We start from the raw sequence: 18,084 nt of genomic DNA, 5'->3' as shown, positions 1-18,084 counted from the left end.
TGAAACAATGACCTCGCATTTTCAGTTCCCCCTCTCATTAGATGTATTTTTTATTTTTTTCTGCTGTTACGAAAGACTGACTCATAAGCAAAGCTGCATGGCCGCTTCTCCAAGAAGTAAATTCCAAAAGGGGGACAATTGGTCTCTTTCATCAAAGCTATTTAACCAGACAGTGCTGAATTGTCTGTGAAGATTCACTCAGATTCACTCGCTGCAGGAGATTGAAAACGTGGCCGAATGTATTTGTGCCGCTCTGAGACGGGTTTCTGCTGCCGCCGACCACAACTAGGGGCGGAGAGTTAACTGGCACTTCTCTGAACCCAATTCAGAGTCTCCCTGGATCAAAGGCATGGCACTCAGCCCTACCACCGTCTGGAGAGGGCATGCGCCCGGCCGACCGGCACAATGGAAAAACCCAAGGGCCATTAATTCTACCCAATTTACCTTTCGTTTGGCTTTCATTTGGCCCTTATATAAATTCACACCCAGTCGGCACGAGCAAATAAAAAGATCCTTGTTCGGCGATCATTACTCGGCTAATTGCTTTAGGAATGTGCCATCCACTTAAAGTCAAGGTCAGGGGGAGTGCGCCCACAGAGAGCCTCTAATTTGTAGTCTCTAATGGAGGAGTGGCGGCCATTTTGACTCAGCTCGCGTGGGTCGCTGCGGGGGGGGGGGGGGGAGGTCAGAGATGAAAGAAATAGTGCAATTATCCCGGTAACCGGCAGTGTCAGAGTCACTTTGATTGAAGATAGCCCTGGGAGAAAGGAGCCGAGGACTCTGGGATGTGAGATGGAGCACGGTGAAGCTAAGAGTAATACTACTACTAACATAACTTTCCAATGCTATCTTGATCCCTGTGTCACAGTCGATGGTGGAAACATTTTGCCCATTTGTTTCCTTAGACATCCATTTTAATCTTTCTCTTCTGTTTAGCTGCTTCTACATATATTTTTCTGACCCACAACCGAAGCGAGGACATCAATTCACCCAATCCAATCCGCTGTCTGACTGTCCCTGACGTGTCCCTGACGTGTGTGTACTTTAAAGGAAATACAATTGGTCTCCTTTTCTTTTCCGTGTGAGTGAGCTGGTACTCACTCACAGGGAAAAGAAAAGGAGACCAATTGCATTTCCTTTAAAGTACACACACGTCACTGAACAGAGAAAGATCAAGTAAAAAAAAAGAGAAACATTTAGCTATCACAGAAAAAATAAACCTTTCCAGTGAGGTGTAAGCAATCCATCCCATCTATACTTCAAATTAAACTCAATATCTCTGTCTCTGGCTTCCTTTGTGTGGATCACCTGTCCTTTAAAGCACCTAACTTCTTTCCTTCCTCTCATCGACTTGCCGTTTGTCCTTCACAGAGAGACATTGGAGTTGAGCTGGATAACCGTCTGGATGATCATGGCTACTGCTGCCAGCACTGTCGTCGTGGTTACCGCTACTGCCAGCGCTACTACGAGCCTCTGGGGGGGTTCAACCCCTACCCCTACTACTACCAAGGAGGACGTGTCATCTGTCAGATCATCATGCCCTGCAACTGGTGGATAGCCCGTATGCTTGGGAGGATCTGATTGGATAGTGGAACTGGATTCAACTATGTTTCAGCACAAATGACAGGTGCATTCATTTAAGGCTGTATTTACACTGCAGTAGGCTTAGTGTCTCAGCAACCGCAAAGAGACTTTAGTGCATGCCAGAATTTGTATTAACTCTAAGCAAGAGTAAGTGACATTTTGCTTTTGTGAACGCTTGGTAGAGTGTAAACCCAGCCTAGGCCCATTATCTTTGAAAATAATCAAATCTACTGTCAGTCTCTCAAAAGTCTAAATGGGAATTTTGGGAGCATCTTGGTGATTTCTCTAAAAGGCCTTGATGTGTCATCGGTGTGCTGAAGTGCAATTTTTCTTTCAACGTGTATTAAATCTTTTTTTAAGAATTTGTAACAGTAGCTAAAGAGCTAGTTTTGGCCGTTTCTCACGGTGCTGCATTTCTTTCTCATTTCATTTCCTTCTTAATCTTTTTTATGAGTGGCGTGTAACCGACTTTCTCTTGCTGTGTGGAGCAGACCTATGTTCAAATAGTATTTGATTTCTTTCAAATACTTTGAGCTTTTGCACAAGACAAACACTGCTAAAGTATTTGAAAGAAAACAAATACTATTTGAACCCACGTCTGCTATGGCCTATGACAACCAACAATGTATTTTATGTAGAACATACTGAAGTGCTGTAGCCTGCTCACTCTGTCAAGAGCATTTAACCCTTTCTAGACTAAAAAAAAAATATGTCCTATTTTTTGTGAATGATCTGTTTTGACTATTGTTTACTACAATTAGCATGTTTAACTTAAAATATATATGTATTGATGAGGAGGTATATAAACAAAAAAACGATCAGAATGAGTCGACTAATTATAATAAAGCAGCGGCTATAGATATGCTTAATTCTTTTAATTCAACTTGCCAATCTTTATTTGATGTAAAGTCATTATTGTTATTTTAAGCAGCATTGTTTTAACTGTAATGGCTGTAAATTACATAATTATGCCACAGCTCAATTACCATTATGTAATGTAATCTGCACATTTTTCTCCGTTGCTCAATAGCTCACAGTAATCATGCTCTGAACAGTGATTCTACTGGAATAGATAGGCCTACAACCACAAGAGATACTGTATGATGGCTTGACATGCTTAAGTTATTATCAATTACATGCAATTAAAATGTATTTTGATACTAAAATACATCTAATGCTACTCATATCAAGATAAAGAACTGACTCCTTGTGAGTCTTAATTTGCATTCAAAGTTGCTATAGCAATGCGGCATCCATATTAGGACGTTTTGTCTGATAACTAATATAATGGTTTCACCTGACAACTGAGGAACTTCCTAATATGGATGCCATATTCAGGTTTCTACTGGCTGAAATTCCAACATTGGTGGAAAATAGTCCAATACCGTACATTCAAATGGTCCAATGCTGCAGTTCACACATCTATTAACCTTTGAGGGTCAATCTATGACATGTCCTGACTCCAAAATGTATTGATTAAGTCATATGCCACTTTGCTTCAAAAGACATTATACACCCTGTTCATAATGTTCTATGAAAGTAGTTATAGATGTTTATGAGCACGGTTATTAGAACAGATGTTGTTATTATGTATCATATAGGTTGTTCATAAGAAGTGTTACTAATATCCTTCCTCGAAAAAAAACCTAAATAGATGCTCTTTAACCAAAGCAACAAAAGAGGTAAAAAGACATGAGAAAAGATAGAGCCGGTTTCACTTTGATTCATGTTGGTTTGAAGTACATCCAATTTCTCTGTACCCTCCCTCCAAGTGATGTACCCTCCCAGTAATGTTGCATGAAACATACTGTAGGTTCTCTACATTTAGAAGAAGAAGAGAAGGTTAAAAAAACAATCGACCTCAAAAAGGTCAAACATTTCGCGAAAATAAGCAAATTGACTGTGTCTGTCTTAAGTCTAAACTCAACTTCATTACTTATGTTAATGTATTAATTAACAGGCGGAAGTAAAGAACTGAAGTTCAAGCTGCAAACACATTGTATTTTCAAATCAATAATGTCAATGGCCAAGGGCAACATGTCGAGTAAAAATATTGTCAGGCGTTAACAAATGCAATAATTGCAAACATACTTCAAATGTGCCGACAGGCTGCTCCGCCATGCCCCAAGGCGGTTCTGAAAATAATATACAATTTGTGTTGATATGTATTTTGTTCTGCCTGTATTTTTCCCTTATCACGTCATGCTGCTGTGTGCATTGAAGCTGACACAATCAGTATACTGTAGCAACAGACATGGCAAAACGATGGAAAGAGAATGGGAGGGAGAGAGGGAGCAGGAGAGGGAGACAGAGAGACAGAGAAAGTCAAACAGACGATGGACTGACTGTGTATAGAAATGGTTAGGTTATCTGAGCCCTAGTATTATGTTTGATCTTATTAGGATATTATGTTTGATAACCAGCGGTCTCATGCATTGTCAATCCTACAATGTTTCCCAGGAGATTCAGGCTTGGCTATTGTGTGGTTGTGAGAGTAAATTGCCCATGGGAGCCTTGAGAGTAATTTTGAATTTTGAATTTCCACCTCACTCTGACGGTGGAATGTGATACAGATATTACAGCAATTGTGTTACTGAGAACATTTCACGCCTTCTTGAGAGTCTTGGCCAGTGAGTAGAGACGAAGGAAGTCAATCTGTATAATATCCACCTGATAATGTATTCTACTGTTGTTCCCCTCCCCTCATAATAGAGGATTTCTGAAGGTAAAAGGTGACAGGCGAAAGTTGTTCTGTTAGACAATGATTTGATATGATTTCCCCACTAATGATTGGTGGGTGTATCAATATCAAGTTGGCCCATAACTGTCAAATTTGCCATGAATTAAATCTCAATTGTTCTCCATCTGTAATGCCATGAGAGCAATAGATTCTGATTAGTACTCGATTCGTGAGTAATTCATTTTTTTAATAGTTAGGAGACTGAGGACAATCGTTGTGTGGATGTTGAAATGGGAATTGTCCAATTTGTGAGTAGGTGTATCTTTCCTCAACAAACCCTATCCAGATGACTACAAGCTACACATTCAAATCTGTATCCATGACCCCACTCAGAGTAAACACCAGAATCTGTAGTTTCAAAGGTAAATCCCTCATGTCCACGTTCCTCATGTCAATTATTCAGCATCTAGGAAAAAAATCCCTGGAAGCATTGTGTTGAGCAGAGCAGGCGTGCAAAAGAGAAACAGTGCTGCAGGATCCATACTGCAGCAATTGGACCATGAAGGCCTGATTCACGCAGTCTCCTCTGAACAGTTGATGTTGAGATGTGTCTGTTACTTGAACTCTGTGAAGCATTTATTTGGGCTGCAATTTCTGAGGCTCGTAACTCTAATGAACTTATCCTCTGCAGCAGAGGTAACTCTGGGTCTTCCTTTCCTGTGGCGGTCCTCATGAGAGCCAATTTCATCATAGCGCTTGATGGTTTTTGCGAGTGCACTTGAAGAACCGCTAAAAGTTCTTGAAGTTTTCCGTATTGACTGACCTTCATGTCTTAAAGTAATGATGGACTGTCATTTTTCTTTGCTTATTTGAGCAGTTCTTGCCATAATATGGACAGTCTTTTACCAAATAGGACTATCTTCTGTATACCCCCTTACTTTGTCACAACACAACTGATTGGCTCAAATACATGAACTTTTATGAAGGCACATCTGTCACCTCATGAAGCTGGTTGAGAGAACGCCAAGAGTGTGCAAAGCTGTCATCAAGGCAAAGGGTGGCTATAAGAAGAATCTCAAATATAAAATATATTTTGATTTGTTTAACTTTTTTTGGTTACTACATGATTCCATATGTGTTATTTTATAGTTGTGATGTCTTCACTATTATTCTACAAAGTAGAAAACAGTAAAAAAAATATATAAAGAAAAACCCTTGAATGAGTAGGTGTTCAAAAACTTTTGACCGGTAGTGTACACTTGTGAATTCACTTTTGTTACCACATCAAAACTGCAGTGTCATTTACCCTTCTATGAGTGAGGGGAGAGACATATTTGGCTTGTCAGGTGGATAGTGTTACAGATGTATTGCTACTGCCATCTTGTGGTCTCATGACAGAATGGCCATTTTGAGACTGATCTCCACCAGTGTCGCGTTATGATTACCTGCAGGGGCCCTATGCTTTAAGGTTTAACTTGTCAGCTTGAGTACGTAAATGCCTTTCTTTGCTATTTCTAACTCAAACTTTGAATCATCTGTCAAATTCAAATAACAGCACATATCAACATCTATGGAGAGAGCCTCTCCTTTGAAAATCTTTTAATATATTCAGAGCCCAGTGGTCACTCAGATGGTCAAATTACAGTTGAGGTGGGTTGCTAGGCAGAGCACAGTGCATGGCAGTAGTACTGCTAGGCCATGAGACAACAGACAAACGCTATTATGCTTAGGCTGTGTTGTGGGGTCAGTGTACATGGTCCATGATGCACTGAAGGCCTGATGTTTGAATAATCTCTCCGCCATGGTTCCCGACACAGGCTGGAGGCTCTACCGTGTCAGCCGTCATCCTTCAACAGCTCCTCGCTCTGCGTGAGAGAGGCATGTGGAGCGGCACGGCAGTAAACACTCACTAGCGCGAGCTAGGTCGTCTCACACTGTGTCACTGGCTGCAGGCGACGCAGGAAATAGACCTCTCCCCTCCCAGGTTCCGGATGGACTGGGCTGCCTGGCTTTCTCTCCGGGCTCGCTGACTCACTGCCGCGCACGCACGCACACACACACACACACACAGAAGCTCGTCTTTCATTAGCTTTATAATCCCACTAGCATCTTGCTGGCTTTAAAGTCCAGACACCACAGGTCTATTCAGGTGGAGTGAAAAGGTAGTTAGCATCTCACTGCGTGATACAGCATGAAACAAAAATGGAGACGGTTTTGAAATATTACATCGATATGGACAAGGACAAAGGTCCATCGGCGAAGGCTTATGCAGTCATTGTTGGTGACAGGAAGTGGTATTGTGGCAGTTTTTCTGTGTTGTTTGGTGTGGTAACCCTATGGCGTTGCAGGAGTGTGTGGTCCGCAGCTGTGTGGGGAGAGGGGTGGGTGTCGTGCATGGAGTGTTGGGGGGGGGGGGGGGTTGTGTACTGCAGCCAAACCCATCTGTCAGCTCTCTCAGCAGACCCCCACCCGAGGCTCACTCAATCCCAGCCAATGTACACCCCCCTCCCTTCCCTTCTCCCCTACTCTCAACCCACTGCTCAGGCTGCTCCGTACAGTAGGTCACAGCAGTGACAACAGCCTCCACTGTCCCCCAGCACGACTGGACTAATGTATTAATCTGCCTACGGCAACTGGAAGACGACTCCGAGGTACGGTCCAATCAGTCTCTTTGGCCTGCTAAAGGCTTCATTCCAGTAGAAATGCCTTTTCTTCTCCTGTTCTTCAAATCCCATGTTGCAGATTGTACACAGCAATATTGCTCTCTAACTTCAAAGCTTGGAGCTACTTCAATACCATTATGTGTACAATAAAAGCCCATAAGTAGCCCTTTAGAAACCAGCAGCACAGCTGCTTCTGCTATTATCTAGAACAGACTGGTTTGTCTGTCTGTCTCCTGAGCACGATTCGTAGCGTCAGTTGCACCAATGAACAGCTTATTCTTGCTCAAATCTCAATTGTTGCCAGTTTGTTTCATGTAGACATATTGTAGTCGTTGCTGTCGTTTTTTCCCCGCTGCAGTAGGACTAGCAGGCCCACAGTTTTCTGTTGTTTTTACAGCAACAGACGTGGAAGAAGGACATATGGCTGGAAACATCCTGACCCTCATCAGAGCCCTCTTTAGGCACGATGTGTTACGGAGTAAAGGACTAGAGCTTGAACTATAGCCGATGGACCTATCCAATTGGTACCTTTGGTATAGCTCAATCGGTTGGTATGTTGTCAGGGAGGACGGTTATGTGTGTTTGTGAGCAGAGGATCACTGGTTTGAGCCTGGCATGGGGACAGACCGTGGAGGAAGATATACTGAGAGCAGCACACCGACATCTGTTTGATTTGGTCTTGTGTGAAAGAGTGTGTTAATACGCTCATCAAAGAGGAGACAAGGTAAAAGTATAATTATTTTATCAGTCAGTCCTAGTTTTCAAAACAGCCTGCCCACACTATTTTAATTGTCTTATATCATATTGACAACCTGGTTAAACCAGACTGAAAAAAACGTGTGCATCAGTTTGAATGCAAAGCTATAATATTGTTTCATGTCATATTGATAGCCTGGTTAAACCAGACTGAATGCCGGACTGATGTTAAAAGTAGCGGAATCAGTTTGGATTCCAGGCTATTACACTGAGTATACAAAACATTACTCTTTCCATGACATAGACTAACCAGGTGAATCCAGGTGAAAGCTATGATCCCTTATTGATGTAATTTGTTAAATCCAATTCGATCAGTGTAGATAAAGGGGTGGAGAATAATTTTAAAAAGAGACATGGATTGTGTATGAGTGCCATTCAGAGGGTGAATGGGCAAGACAAAAGATTTAAGTGCCTTTGAACGGGGTATGGTAGTACGTGCCAGGCACACCAACTTCTGTCAAGAACTGCAATGCTGCTGGGTTTTTCACACTCAACAATTTCCCGTGTGAATCAAGAATGGTCCACCACCCAAAGGACTTCAGCCAACTTGACACAACTGAGGGAAGCATTGCAGTCAACATGGGCCAGCATCCCAGTGGAACACTTTTGACACCTTGTAGAGTCCATGCCCCGATGAATTGAGACTGTTCTGAGGGGAAAGGGGGGGGGCAACTCAATTAGGAAGGTGTTCCTAATGTTTAGTATACTCAGTGTATATTGAGTAAACACTGAAGCGGAATATAAGCAAAATGTGTTTTATTATTAAAAAGGTCCATTGCAGTCGTTTTCATCTCAACATCAAATCATTTCTGGGTAACATTTAAGTACCTTACTGGGATTGTTTTCAATTACAATGGTCAAAAAGAAATAGAAAGAGATTCTTAGCAAAGAGCAATTTCTCAAGCAATAATTTTGATAGGACTGTCTGGGAGTGTCCTGAATGGGGAGGGGAAAACTGAAAACTAGCTGTTATTGGCAGAGAGGATTGGAACTCTTGCTTATTGGTCTATTAACTAATTTACTGTCTGGTGATGTTATCAGGCAGGCCGAAACTCTATCCCACCATAACAGGCAGAAATTTCAGGTGGTCTTTTCAAACACCTCTTACACTAAAAGGGCATTATCATCATTTTCAAAATTTCACAGTATTATTCCAACCACATAGTGTGGAAATATATATAAAACACAGGAAAATAACGCTTTGACTGCACTGGGCCTAAATATTCTTTCTTAAAAAAAATCTAATCTAGTTTCAGCATAGGAGGAAACCACAGAAAACCCAAGACAAAGGAAAACGTAATGATCGGACAGACAGCGCGGACAGACGCCAACATCTCACATACAACAGTGCTTAAAAAGGAAAATACCTGTATATACAACATAAGCGTCTGTAAGCAGGAAAATCCAGTCAACCCCACCCACAGAGTTCATTGCAGTCAATTATCAACACCAAAGACTGTTTTGGTACTTTTTGTAACCCTAGAGAGCATTGATTGTCACAACTTTTCATAACTTTGTACTGTACAACATTCAGATTGTCAACACAGAGAGCCCTTTGGTTGACATAAGACTGATGCCTGGGCACAAGTTCTAAAAAGTAGCATAACCTAAAGTAGCATAACCTAATGAAGCAGGCGTAAAATAAATGCCTGAGCGACGTTTCTTTCTGGACCTGTTGAGGAGGGAAAAAATGATGGGAGGTTCTCTTCTGCACTGTTGACACAAATCCGTAAATGTGGAGGAGTTAAGATGGAGTGTCACCGTGTTAATGTCCAAAAGCGGAAGTCACGTCCCAGACTCTCCATTTCTCCTGAAATTAGCATTAAAGCTTGTCCTCAGATGCTGAGCAAGAGTTCAGATGGTCTGTTGCTCACTCCAGCTCAAGTGAAAAAAATACAAGTAATTTAGCCATGGTAGCGCTCAAGATAAATATTGGTTTACTTACACTAGCATCTGCAGGCTATCATGGCCATTCAGAGACCTTGACGTCTCAGGTCCCTAACAAAACTGGGACACCCAATAAAAAGAGCACAGACACCAGTCTGACCAAAGACCAAGAGCTAGGAGCGGAGCACCAGAATTGTAAATGCATAGAAGTAGGGAGGAAAACACCAGTGTTGAGTCACAATTTGCGTCACAAAATAGGAGAGGTCACAGAGGACCTGATTGAGACCAAATTACCAAATTAACTGGACAGGGGTGTGTGAATCTATCCAACTGATCTCTACTGCTTGACTGTTGAATAAGGCTAGAGGTTGTGTCCGCTGTACAAAGGGAAGAAGAACCAAAGCACATACAACACAATGTTTAAATGACACAGGACAGAGATGTTTATAGAGACCATCATTTGCGTCGGGGCAAACCACTTTGAGTCCAAAACAGAGGAAGTATCATCATCAATGCTGCGCTGATTATAAGGAATGCTTAAAAAAAACATATCAGCTTTTTGGAAAAAAAATTCACCGACAAATGAGCTTCCTGTTATTTGATTTCATATACTTTGTATATTATCCCTCGTGTTTTCCATATGTAAATAACAAACAAATGTGCCTTTTTATACAGAATTTAGAAATTCACAAAATAAATACATTTGTGGCCTTAAATTGAATCTCAATAGTATATTATTACTTTATATATATTTATATATATTCCATTTCATATAAACAGGATTAAAGGCCTTAATGGGAAGATAGGAGGCTAGTAAAATCTATTTTATTTTTCCTCCGTATTTTCTCTCGCTCTCTCTCTCTCTCTCTCCCTGCATCAAGTCTGCAGCTATATACAAACAGGTTTGTGATTGGACTGTCCAAGGGGACAGGAAATGCCCATTTCCATAGTAACACATTGCTGTAAGGCGATGAGTAATGGAGGGGAAAGCACACCTTATCGACAACTTATAATATGGGGGATATGGAGGAAACTCCGGATAAGTCACAATCGTTTGAGTCAAAACAATCTGAACCGTCATTTTCCCCCCCTCAGACTTTTCCAGTCAAGAGTTTGAACTGTTTTACCTTTACGTATAAGGCACTCTTCCATTAAAGGTCAGTAAGGTGCGTTTCCGTCATTCTTCCTTAAAAAAAAAGTGGAGACGGCATGTAGAAATGACACATTTTCTGCTCATCAAGTCTGATTTCATTGCATTCTCCCACACGAGTTCCCATCTCCTGTTTTTGGTTTGCTGTTTTTGTCTGTTAGCATTGACACAAGTCTGATGAGATGTACTGGTAGGTAGAACATTTACTAATCTAACTGGCACATGTGGTGGGGTAGATCCCTGGTTATCCAATGGCTGTTCTCCTGGCGGGGACAGGTTTGGGAAGGGGGCGGGTTTACTGACAGTAGCAAGGTAGGTAGGTAGATTGATCCGAGTGAGGGCCTTTCGAACTATGGAGCCTTCAACAACACATCACAAAACAATCCCTTGATGTTGAAATTTGGGCACGGGATCACAACAGTGAGTAAGCAAAAACATCCTGCGGGGGCCAACGTTTGGTCTCTGTCGCTCCACATTTAAAAATCCATCGCTTTTCAAAATAAGATTATCAACGGGATAAGAACAAGGAAACTTTGTTAAAAAGCAATTGCACCATTTTTCAACCTCATATTCATTATCTCCAGCACCATACCAGTGTCTACATATGTGAAAACAGCGTGTTTCTATGATCTGTGGTTAAAAAGATAAGAAGAAAGGTCCTAAATGTGTTAACTTTTGATGATGTTGGGTAGAACTTTTTAACTTTATATATGTTTCGACAAAACGTACAAATGCGCCATTTTCACATATGTAGACAATGGTATTGTGCTGGAGACAATGAAAATGAGGTTGAAAAGTGGTGGAATTGCCCTTTGGGTAGTCTTTCTTTATGTTGATTTCATAGTCCAACTTTGATGGAGAGTCCAGGCCTATTAGCAGGTTGGCATTTATTGTCATTAATCTTGCCCTGGAGGCAGCTCTGCAGAGTGGGCACTAGCTGGAACAGCCACAAAGTCGTAAAATCAGATTTTAAACCTAACCTTAACCTGATGGACTACAGTTATCCATTGGATGGTTCTCCATAGGTGACAGTTTTATTTCTCATCACTGCATCCTGTATCAAAAGGTTGTCTGGTCCTCATTAACGTCCCATATATCACTTCATTACTCCCGTATTGTTTACAAAGCTCTACTACACAAGCTTCCAACTTATCTCACTTCGTTGTTAGTTGTTGTTAGTATAAAACATGATATAAAGTATAAAATCAGGAGATACCAAACTCTTGAGGTTCCTTGTGGTCTCCACAGAACTAAGTAAATCCTCTTTTAGTTTTAATACACCTCATTGCTGGAACCAATTTTACAATACATTACAATTGGATGTTGTACTGCCGCTCAGGCAATTGCAAATACTAATTGGTAAACTTCTTACTAATGAATGTAAGAATATTTGTGTTGTGCTGTATTTTAGTTTGTTTTACATTGTATCTGATTTCAATTCAATTTTGTCTTATGAATAGTATGTGCATGGCTCCCTTGTGAAAGAAACCCTGGTCTCAATGGTGACTCCCTGTTCAAATAAAGGTAAAATAAAAAACCTAATCTTAACCACACTGCTAATCCTAATGCCTAACCCTAAATTAAGATCAAAAAGCTCATTTTTGTCTTTCTTAATTTTTACGATAGAGACAATTTTGACTTTTCAGCTGGACCATCTAGTGGAAATCACTCAGTTCTGCCTCCAGGACAAGACTCGTGACAATAAAGGTCAGCTTATGGTCTACTAGACCTCTGTGGGTTCTGCCTTGATCTGGATGAAGGAGGCTGGGAGGTGGACAGTGATCTCTGGCAGCTCCTGGAGCCCCTTGACCCCCACCATGTGCTCCGGTTGCAGGGCCATCTCCCCGCGCACCTCTAGCTCCTCCACGGGGGTCAGGCCCTCACTGGGGCTGCTTCCCTGGGAAAAGTATCCGTTCACTGGAGACTCGCTTCCAGTCTCCCCCTGGTTCGGTCCAAGGCTTTGGTTCTTCCCAATGATCACAGTCCTGTAGGTGAGCTCTGCTTCCCCTGCCTCCATCTCCTCCTTGCCAAACGACGGGTCTCCATTAACCAATGACTGCAGGTAGTAGGGGTCCAGCATCTCCTCCTTGATGCCGTGCAGGCCATGGAGGAGCTCGCCACCGCTGGAGGACTTGAGGACCGTAGCAATGACGGTCCCCGGCTGCTGGGCCACCATGGTCTGACCGGTGGCCGTGTTGAGAGTGACCATGCGGGGAAGGCCGTTGAGGGAGGCAGTGGTGGAGCTGAGGACCCCTGTGGTGGTAGTGGAGCCCAGGCTGGTGACAAGGAACTGGGGGTGCTGGTGGTGATCCTGGAGGCTGCCCATCCCAGTGGCCAGGGAGGCCGTCTGGATGGTGAGGACATCCTTGCCCCCCGCCGTGGTAGAAGGGACGGTGTGGAGGATGACCCTGGGCTGGGAGGAGTGGCTGGACGAGTCACCGTTGGACAGGAGGGGCTGCAGCTGGCCAGAAGACGTCAGGACCATGGGGACGGAGTTAGGCATGTTGATGGTCCTGAGGAGAGAGAGGAGATCAGATCAATCAATCAACCAATTAAATGTATTTTATAAAACCCTTTCTATATCAGCAGTTGACACAAAGTGCTTTACAGTCAGGTTCAGACACACTTTTAATAGAACACTATCCTAGTATGATATAGTTAAGCAATAAAGCCAGAGGGGGTGTTGTATATGGCCAATATGCAACGCGGCGTGCCTGGATACAGCCCTTAGCTGTGTTATATTGCCATATACCACCAACCACTGAGGTGCCTTATTGCTATTATAAACTGGTTAACAACGTAATTAGAAGAGTAAAAATAAATGTTTTGTCATACCCGTGGTATACAGTCTGATATACCATGGCTTTCAGGCAATCAGCATTCAGGGCTCAAACCACCCAGTTTATAATATAGTATAGAACATATCTTCAGGCATAAAAGTAGCTTTATGTTTCATATTGGCATTATATATGAGCTTTCAAAATCTGTGTGTGTATGGATATGCATGTGCATGTATGAATGTGCGTGTGTGTATCTATCTCTCACCTCAAAGTGTGTGTGGAGGCCGGCACAGCCGCCCTCTGGTTGGGCTGCAGCACGTGGACCGTCTGGATCATGTGTTCTGCCTGTTTACCATTGACCTCATGATACAGCCCTCCATCCATATCAATGGGCTCTCTCTTCACTTGTTTTACCGATATAGGACGGTGCCCATGGGCATGGATTTTACCCTGCCCCCCTCTGGAGCCTCCCCGGCCGTGGTGGCTGGGGCGGTGGCCCCCGTAGCCAGATGTGAGGTCGGGGCATGGGTCCTCGTCGTCAATCACCACTAGGTCGGGAGGCATGTCTTTAAACTGGTAGACCAGCCGCTGACCCTCCACCTTAGCCAGGATACCACGCTGGTAGTAATACCTTAGGTAGGGACAGGTAAGGTAAGATGTTTGTGGCATTGAATAAACATGAAGTAACATTACAAACAGAAAGAGACTTGAGGAAAGTTTCAGCACTTTTCACCATTGACTTCAATGGAGAACTTTCCTTTCTACCCTGCTAGCCTGCGTCTTGAATGATCATGACCGTGGCTTGAATAAGGTCCACTTTGAATAAAGTGTCAGTGAATATTTATTTTATGCCTTGGTCCTTGATAATGTTGACCTGCGAGACGTGACTTAAACTCCTGGTACAAAGGATGTCTGGGGTCTGAGTGCCTTGCTCGCTGTATTCAATATTTTTCTCAGTTATGTTTCATAACAGACACTGATGTTATAATACTGCCTTCAAGAGGAGAAGGGGATGTCGGTACAACACAACATACTGCAGTTTGTTGTCTATGCCATCTAGAAGCACCTACTCCACTTTCCATTTCGCTATTTACTTCAACAGGGCCACTTTCCATTTAGCTATTTACTGCAACAGGGCCACAGACATTTAGCTATTTACTGCAACAGGGCCACAGACATTTAGCTATTTACTGCAACAGGGCCACAGACATGTAGCTATTTATTGCAACAGGGCCACAGACAATTAACTATTTACTGCAACAGGGCCACAGACATTTAGCTATTTACTGCAACAGGGCCACAGACATTTAGCTATTTACTGCAACAGGGCCACAGACATTTAGCTATTTACTGCAACAGGGCCACAGACATTTAGCTATTTACTGCAACAGGGCCACAGACATGTAGCTATTTACTGCAACAGGGCCACAGACAATTAACTATTTACTGCAACAGGGCCACAGACATTTAGCTATTTACTGCAACAGGGCCACAGACATTTAGCTATTTACTGCAACAGGGCCACAGACATTTAGGTATTTACTGCAACAGGGCCACAGACATTTAACTATTTACTGCAACAGGGCCACAGACATTTAACTATTTACTGCAACAGGGCCACAGACATTTAACTATTTACTGCAACAGGGCCACAGACATTTAACTATTTACTGCAACAGGGCCACAGACATTTAGCTCTTTACTGCAACAGGGCCACAGACATTTTAGCATGATAGCCTTCGTAACTGTATGTCTGTGATGTCTGAGATGTCTGTGATGTCTGTGATGTAGGCCAACGCCATGTGTGTCCTTCCTCTCACCTGAGTGCCCTGCCCATGGTTTCATAGTTCATGTCAGGTTTGTTCTTGTGTTTGCCCCACAGTTTGGACACGGCCTTGGAGTCCACCAGCTTAAAGATGCCCTTCTCCCTCTGTGTCCACTTGATGTACTTGGGACAGGTGTTCTTGTCCTGCAACAGGGCCAGGAGAAACTCCCATAGGTAGATGGTGTTCCCTACATAGGGGGAGAAAGGAGCAATTCACAGTTTGAACTAATACAGTAAATGTCAGTCTAATAGAGTATGTGTGAGTATAATACAGTACATATGAGTCTAATACAGTATATGTGAGCCTGTAGTTCTGCTACACCTGTCCATAACTCATTTAGCACTGCAGATTTTACTTAAACGGAAGGCAGAGATGTAATTGCAGTTTTCCCTCCTCATAACCTAAATAAATACATGTGCTGTACTCGTCTGCTATGTACAGTGTGTACCTAGGCTTGGAAAATAAATGCATTGGATGGGGCTCTGGCAGTAGATGACTCTTGTTTGAGAAACAGTTAGGCCAGAATTAGTTAAAAACAGCAACCCCTCCAGCAGCCACCGTGACAACATAATGTATATGTGTGCGGCTGAACCAACCCCCTCTCCCTATCTCTATGTGACGTGGAAGGGAACACACAAGGAGAGGGGAAAAGGGTTTTATCAGTAGTTCATCAATGTACCCTCCAGCGCGCAATCACTTATTTCCCTGTGAAACACAGCACGTTGAGAGCAGCTCGTCAATTAGCAAGCTGAGGTCCAACCCAACTGGACTACAGGGGCTGGGCTGCTGGTTGCCGGTTGCTGATTGCACCACTCTACAAGCAGAAACATGCACAGTAGCTTACAGAAGGAACCAGGAGATACCTTGATTTCAATTGCCTGTTTTTTCAATAAACAAACTGATTGAGAAGGGCCCAGGAGAGAACTTGATTTCGATTGGCTATTTTTTCAAGAAGCAAGCTGATTGAGAAGGGCCCAGGGGAGACCTTGATTTTGATTGGCTTTTTTTTGAGAGGTGAACTGGTTGAGATGAACGCTCACCTTTGCCCTCCTTGCTCTTCTTCTTGAGTGGTAGGTTGGGAGTGGTAATGGGGGAGCAGGGGCGCACCGGCCGAGGCTTGCGCACTAAGACAGGAAAAGGGTAAAGGTCAACACTGTGACACCCAATTAACCACATCCCTGTTATTGACTAAATAAATAAAAATGTCAGCACTGTATTATGAACAATTTGCTAATATTAATGCTATAAGCTAAGGTTAATAAGGTTACAAACTATGGTTAATAAGGCTGTAAGCTATGGTTAATAAGGCTATAAGCTATGGTTAATAAGGCTTTAAGCTATGGTTAATAAGGCTATAAGCTATGGTTAATAAGGCTATAAGCTATGGTTAATAAGGCTATAAGCTATGGTTAATAAGGCTGTAAGCTATGGTTAATAAGGCTATAAGCTATGGTTAATAAGGCTTTAAGCTATGGTTAATAAGGCTATAAGCTATGGTTAATAAGGCTATAAGCTATGGTTAATAAGGCTTCAAGCTATGGTTAATAAGGCTATAAGCTATGGTTAATAAGGCTGTAAGCTATGGTTAATAAGGCTTTAAGCTATGGTTAATAAGGCTTTAAGCTATGGTTAATAAGGCTATAAGCTATGGTTAATAAGGCTGTAAGCTATGGTTAATAAGGCTTAAAACTATGGTTAATAAGGCTATAAGCTATGGTTAATAAGGCTTTAAGCTATGGTTAATAAGGCTATAAGCTATGGTTAATAAGGCTGTAAGCTATGGTTAATAAGGCTGTAAGCTATGGTTAATAAGGCTTTAAGCTATGGTTAATAAGGCTTTAAGCTATGGTTAATAAGGCTAGAAGCTATGGTTAATAAGGCTTTAAACTATGGTTAATAAGGCTATAAGCTATGGTTAATAAGGCTATAAGCTATGGTTAATAAGGCTATAAGCTATGGTAAATAAGGCTATAAGCTATGGTTAATTAGGCTGTAAACTACGGTTAATAAGGCTATAAGCTATGTTTAATAAGGCTATAAGCTATGGTTAATAAGGCTATAAACTATGGTTAATAAGGCTATAAACTATAGTTAATAATGCTGTAAGCTATGGTTAATAAGGCTATAAACTATAGTTAATAATGCTGTAAGCTATGGTTAATAAGGCTATAAACTGTGGTTAATAAGGCTATAAGCTATGGTTATTAAGGCTATACACTATGGTTAATTAGGCTATAAGCTATGGTTAATAAGGCTATAAACGGTGGTTAATAAGGCTATAAGCTATGGTTAATAAGGCTATAAGCTATGGTTATAAGGCTATAAGCTATGGTTAATAAGGCTGTAAGCTATGGTTACTAAAGCTATAAGCTATGGTTAATAAGGCTATAAGCTATGGTTAATAAGGCTATAAGCTATGGTTAATAAGGCTATAAACTATAGTTAATAATGCTGTAAGCTATGGTTAATAAGGCTATAAACTGTGGTTAATAAGGCTATAAGCTATGGTTATTAAGGCTATACACTATGGTTAATTAGGCTATAAGCTATGGTTAATAAGGCTATAAACGGTGGTTAATAAGGCTATAAGCTATGGTTAATAAGGCTATAAGCTATGGTTATAAGGCTATAAGCTATGGTTAATAAGGCTGTAAGCTATGGTTACTAAAGCTATAAGCTATGGTTAATAAGGCTATAAGCTATGGTTAATAAGGCTATAAGCTATGGTTAATAAGGCTATAAGCTATGGTTAATAAGG

At 41.9% G+C, this 18,084-nt stretch overlaps 2 protein-coding genes across 15 annotated transcripts in view; one reads left to right on the top strand and one right to left on the bottom strand.

The window, feature by feature from the left end:
- Positions 1-2,750, top strand: part of tnmd (tenomodulin) — a 92,724-nt gene extending 89,974 nt beyond the window's left edge. The window contains exon 7 of the mRNA XM_021561493.3: positions 1,372-2,750. Coding sequence (XP_021417168.3) covers positions 1,372-1,581 — 210 coding nt within the window. The 3' untranslated portion in view covers positions 1,582-2,750. The remainder of the gene's footprint in view (positions 1-1,371) is intronic.
- Positions 2,751-8,422: 5,672 nt separating this feature from the next.
- Positions 8,423-18,084, bottom strand: part of elf1 (E74 like ETS transcription factor 1) — an 80,169-nt gene continuing 70,507 nt past the window's right edge. For all 14 annotated transcript variants that reach the window (XM_090198566.1, XM_021561490.3, XM_090198567.1 and 11 more), the window contains 4 exons: positions 16,367-16,450; positions 15,321-15,513; positions 13,766-14,131; positions 8,423-13,233 (listed from right to left, as the gene is read on the bottom strand). In XM_090198566.1, the coding sequence (XP_090054692.1) occupies positions 12,444-13,233; positions 13,766-14,131; positions 15,321-15,513; positions 16,367-16,450 (1,433 nt within the window). In that variant the 3' untranslated portion in view covers positions 8,423-12,443. The remainder of the gene's footprint in view (positions 13,234-13,765; positions 14,132-15,320; positions 15,514-16,366; positions 16,451-18,084) is intronic.

This window comes from Oncorhynchus mykiss, chromosome 14 (genome assembly GCF_057628025.1).
Source record: "Oncorhynchus mykiss isolate SJ-2025 chromosome 14, ASM5762802v1, whole genome shotgun sequence".
Lineage (NCBI taxonomy): Eukaryota > Metazoa > Chordata > Actinopteri > Salmoniformes > Salmonidae > Oncorhynchus > Oncorhynchus mykiss.
The sequence above is the reverse complement of the archived record's forward strand: the minus strand, read 5'-3'. Positions and strand labels throughout refer to the sequence as shown.